The 3,843-nt window shown below is 44.2% G+C and overlaps 1 protein-coding gene across 1 annotated transcript; it reads right to left on the bottom strand.

Moving 5' to 3' along the window:
- Positions 1 to 2,489: 2,489 nt before the first annotated feature.
- Positions 2,490 to 3,135, bottom strand: LOC122705340 (60S ribosomal protein L12). The gene has a single exon (XM_043920641.1). The coding sequence runs from the start codon at positions 3,041 to 3,043 to the stop codon at positions 2,546 to 2,548; it is 498 nt and encodes a 165-aa protein (XP_043776576.1). The 5' UTR covers positions 3,044 to 3,135; the 3' UTR covers positions 2,490 to 2,545.
- Between the last annotated feature and the right edge of the window lie 708 nt (positions 3,136 to 3,843).

The following is a 3,843-nucleotide window of genomic DNA, read 5'->3' on the forward strand; positions in this document are numbered from 1 at the left end:
GAAGGTTTCCAGGAGGAGCAAATGGCAACACACTCCATTATTCTTGCCTGGCAAATCCCATGGAAAGGGGAGCCTGGCAGCCACAGTCCACAGGGCCACAAAGAGTCAGACACCACTGAGCTCGCATGGAGGCATGCATGCAACTCTACGCTAGGTAATGTTAGGAGCACAGAAAACTCTATCATAGGTGATTTGGGGAATTAGGAACTTGATTAGGTGATTGTGGGGACCCATGAAATAATACCTGGGGTGATGGTGGTAGACCAGGAAACGAGTGTGTGTTTGTGGGGGCCAGGAAACTCCCCATAAGTGGGTTTTTCTGGACCCACATCTCTAACTCAGGAACTTGTGTGGCCCAGGAAATAAACCCCGGATGATGGCGGGGCCCAGGAAACTCTTGTTCGGTCGCTCAGTTGCGTCTGACTCTCTGCAGCCCCATAAACTACAGCATACCTGGCTTCCCAGTCTTTCAGTAGATTTGCTCAAACTCATGTGTGTTGAGCCAGTGATGCCCTCCACCCATCTCTTCCTTTGTTGTCTTCTTTTCCTCCTGCCCTCAGTCTCTTCCAGCATGGGAGTCTTTTCTTTTTTATTTATTTTAATTGGAGGCTAATTACTTTACAATATCATGGTGGTTTTTGCCATACATTGACATGAATCCGCCATGGGTGTACATGTGTTCCCCATCATAACCCTCCCTCCCACCTCCCTCCCCCATCCCATCCCTCAGGGTCATCCCAGTGCACCAGCCCTGAGCACCCTGCCTCATGCATCGAACTTGGACTGGCAATCTATTTCACATATGGTAATATACATGTTTCAATGCTATTATCTCAAATCATCCCACCCTCGCCTTCTCCCACAGAATCCAACAGTCTGTTCTTTACATCTGTGTCTCTTTTGCTGTCTCACATATAGGGTCATTGTTACCATCTTTCTAAATTCCATAAAAATGTGTTAATATACTGTATTGGTGTTTTTCTTTCTGACTTACTTCACTCTGCATAATAGGCTCCAGTTTCATCCACCTCATTAGAACTGATTCAAATGCATTCTTTTTTTAAAAAATTTATTTTATTTTTTAAATTAATTTATTTATTTTACTTTATTGTATTGGTTTTGCCATACATTGACTTGAATCTGCCACAGGTGTGCATGTGTTCCCCATCCTGAACCCTCCTCCCACCTCCCTCCGCATCCCATCTCTCTGGGTCATCCCAGTGCACTGGCCCCAAGCACCCTGTATTATACATCGAACCTGGACTGGCAATTCATTTCACATATGATAATTTACATGTTTCAATGCCATTCTCCCATATCATCCAGCCCTCGCCCTCTCCCACAGAGTCCAAAAGACTGTCCAGAACATCTGTGTCTCTTTTGCTGTCTCACATACAGGGTTATCGTTACCATCTTTCTAAATATATGTGCTAGTATACTGTATTGATGTTTTTCTTTCTGACTTACTTTGCTCTGCATAATAGGCTCTAGTTTCATCTACCTCATTAGAACTGATTCAAATGCATTCTTTTAAATAGCTGAGTAATATTCCATTGTGTGTATGTACCACAGCTTTCTTATCCGTTCGTCTGCCAATGGACATCTAGGTTGCTTCCACGTCCTGGTTATTGTAAACAGTGCTGTTTGGGGTATACGTGTCTCTTTCAATTTGGTTTTGATTTGCATTTCTCTGATAATGAGTGATGTTGAGTATCTTTTCATGTGTTTGTTAGCCATTTGTGTGTCTTCTTTGGAGAAATGTCTGTTTAGTTCTTTGGCCCATTTTTTGATTGGGTCGCTTATTTTTCTGGAATTGAGCTGCAGGAGTTGCTTGTATATTTTTGAGATTAATTCTTTGTCAGTTGCTTCATTTGCTATTATTTTCTCCCATTCTGTAGGCTGTCTTTTCACCTTGTTTATAGTTTCCTTTGTTGTGTAAAAGCTTTTAAGTTTAATTAGGTCCCATTTGTTTATTTTTGCTTTTATTTCCACTACTCTGGGAGGTGGGTGGGTCATAGAGAATCCTGCATGATTTATGTCAGAGAGTGTTTTGCCTATGTTTTCCTCTAGGAGTTTTATAGTTTCTGGTCTTACATTTAGATCTTTAATCCATTTTGAGTTTATTTTTGTGTATGGTGTTAGAGAGTGTTCTAGTTTCATTCTTTTACAAGTGGTTGACCAGTTTTCCATGGGGGTCTTTTCCAGTGAGTTGGCTCTTTGAATCAGGTGGCCCAAGTTTGGAGCCTCAGCATCAGTCCTTTCCATGAACATTCAGGGTTGATTTCCTTTAGGATGGACTGGTTTGATCTCCTTGCTGTCCAAGGGTCTCTCGAGAGTCTTCTCCAGCATCACAGTTCAAAAGCATCAATTCTTTGGTGCTTGGCTTTCTTTGTGGTCCCTCTCTCATCCAATCCGTACATGACTACTGGAAAAACCATAGCTTTGACTGGAACAGGCCTTTGTTGGCCAGGTGATATCTCCACTTTTTATTTTTTTTTTTTTGGTTGTCAAATGATCCTTTATTTTTCTTTTTCCTTTGCAGTTCTTAACTAGCTGGGCACTCCACTGCACCACTGTTGATATCATCTATGATGTCATGAGGGTGGCGGCCATCAACATTGCAGCCCACAGACTGGGCAGTCCCCAGGATCTCTTTAATGGTTCCAGAAAGTTCTCTAGCTAGAGACCGGTGCCGCATCTGCCGGGCAATGTTGACGATCTCATCAAAAGTGATGTTTCCACTGTGCTTAATGTTTTTCTGCTTCTTTCTGTCCCTTGGTGGTTCCTTGAGGGCTTTGATGATCAGGGCAGAAGCAGAAGGTACCACCTCAATCTGGGCTTGTCTGTTCTGAATGGTCAGTTTCACTGTAATCCTCAGACCCTTCCAATCACCAGTTGCCTTGGCTATGTCATCACCGACCTTTTTTGGAGACAGGCCCAACGGGCCGATCTTGGGGGCCAGGGCAGACGTGGCACCGACTTCCCCACCGGTGCACCTCAGGTACACGACTTTGATCTCGTTGGGGTCAAACTTAGGCGGCATGGTGGAGGCGGCTGGTGTCGGATGAACCCGGATTCGGGACGACCGAAGAAAGTTGCACCTTCGCCTCCTCCTAGCCGAAAGCCGAAAGCATCTCCACTTTTTAATATGCTGTCTAGGTTTGTCATAGATACCTTAGTTAATTTTGGGGGCCCATCCAAGTGTAGCTTAGGTGATTGTGAAGGCTCAGGAAAACTCAATGGCTTAAATGATTGAGATGCCCAGAACTCTACCTCATTTCATTGTGGGCCCCGGGAAACTACACCTTACGGGATTTCTGAGGCCTACAAAACTCTCCCTTAGGATATTTTGGGGAGCCAGAAACATCTATGTTAGGGGATTATAAGAAAGAAAGGAACTCTACATTGGGTGGTGGGTGCCTGGAAAATTTTCCTTGTGTGATTCTGGGGGGCCCCAAACTATTACATTAGATAATGTGTGGGCCCAGAAAAATGAACCTAAGTTGATTGAAGGGGACCAGGAAACTTTAGCTTTGCTCATTGTGAGGGTCTTGGAGACTCTAGTTTAGGTGATGGTCAAGAGCTGGACAGTGTTCCTTGAATGATTGGGGAGGGGGGGGCGTCCGGGAAACCTACACTAAAGGTATTTTGGGAGGCCAGGGAACTTTACATGAAAAGGATTATGGGGATCAGGAAATTCTTGCTGAGTTGATTGTAGGTCCCAGAAACTCAGCCATATGTGATTTTTGGGGGCCCGTGAAACTGATATTAAGAGATGTTGCGGGTCCAGGAAACTCTGTCTTAGGTAATTTGTGGGGACCATGGAAGCTTTACCATAGGTGA

The sequence above is a fragment of the Cervus elaphus genome, chromosome 12, assembly GCF_910594005.1.
Source record: "Cervus elaphus chromosome 12, mCerEla1.1, whole genome shotgun sequence".
NCBI classification, from domain to species: domain Eukaryota; kingdom Metazoa; phylum Chordata; class Mammalia; order Artiodactyla; family Cervidae; genus Cervus; species Cervus elaphus.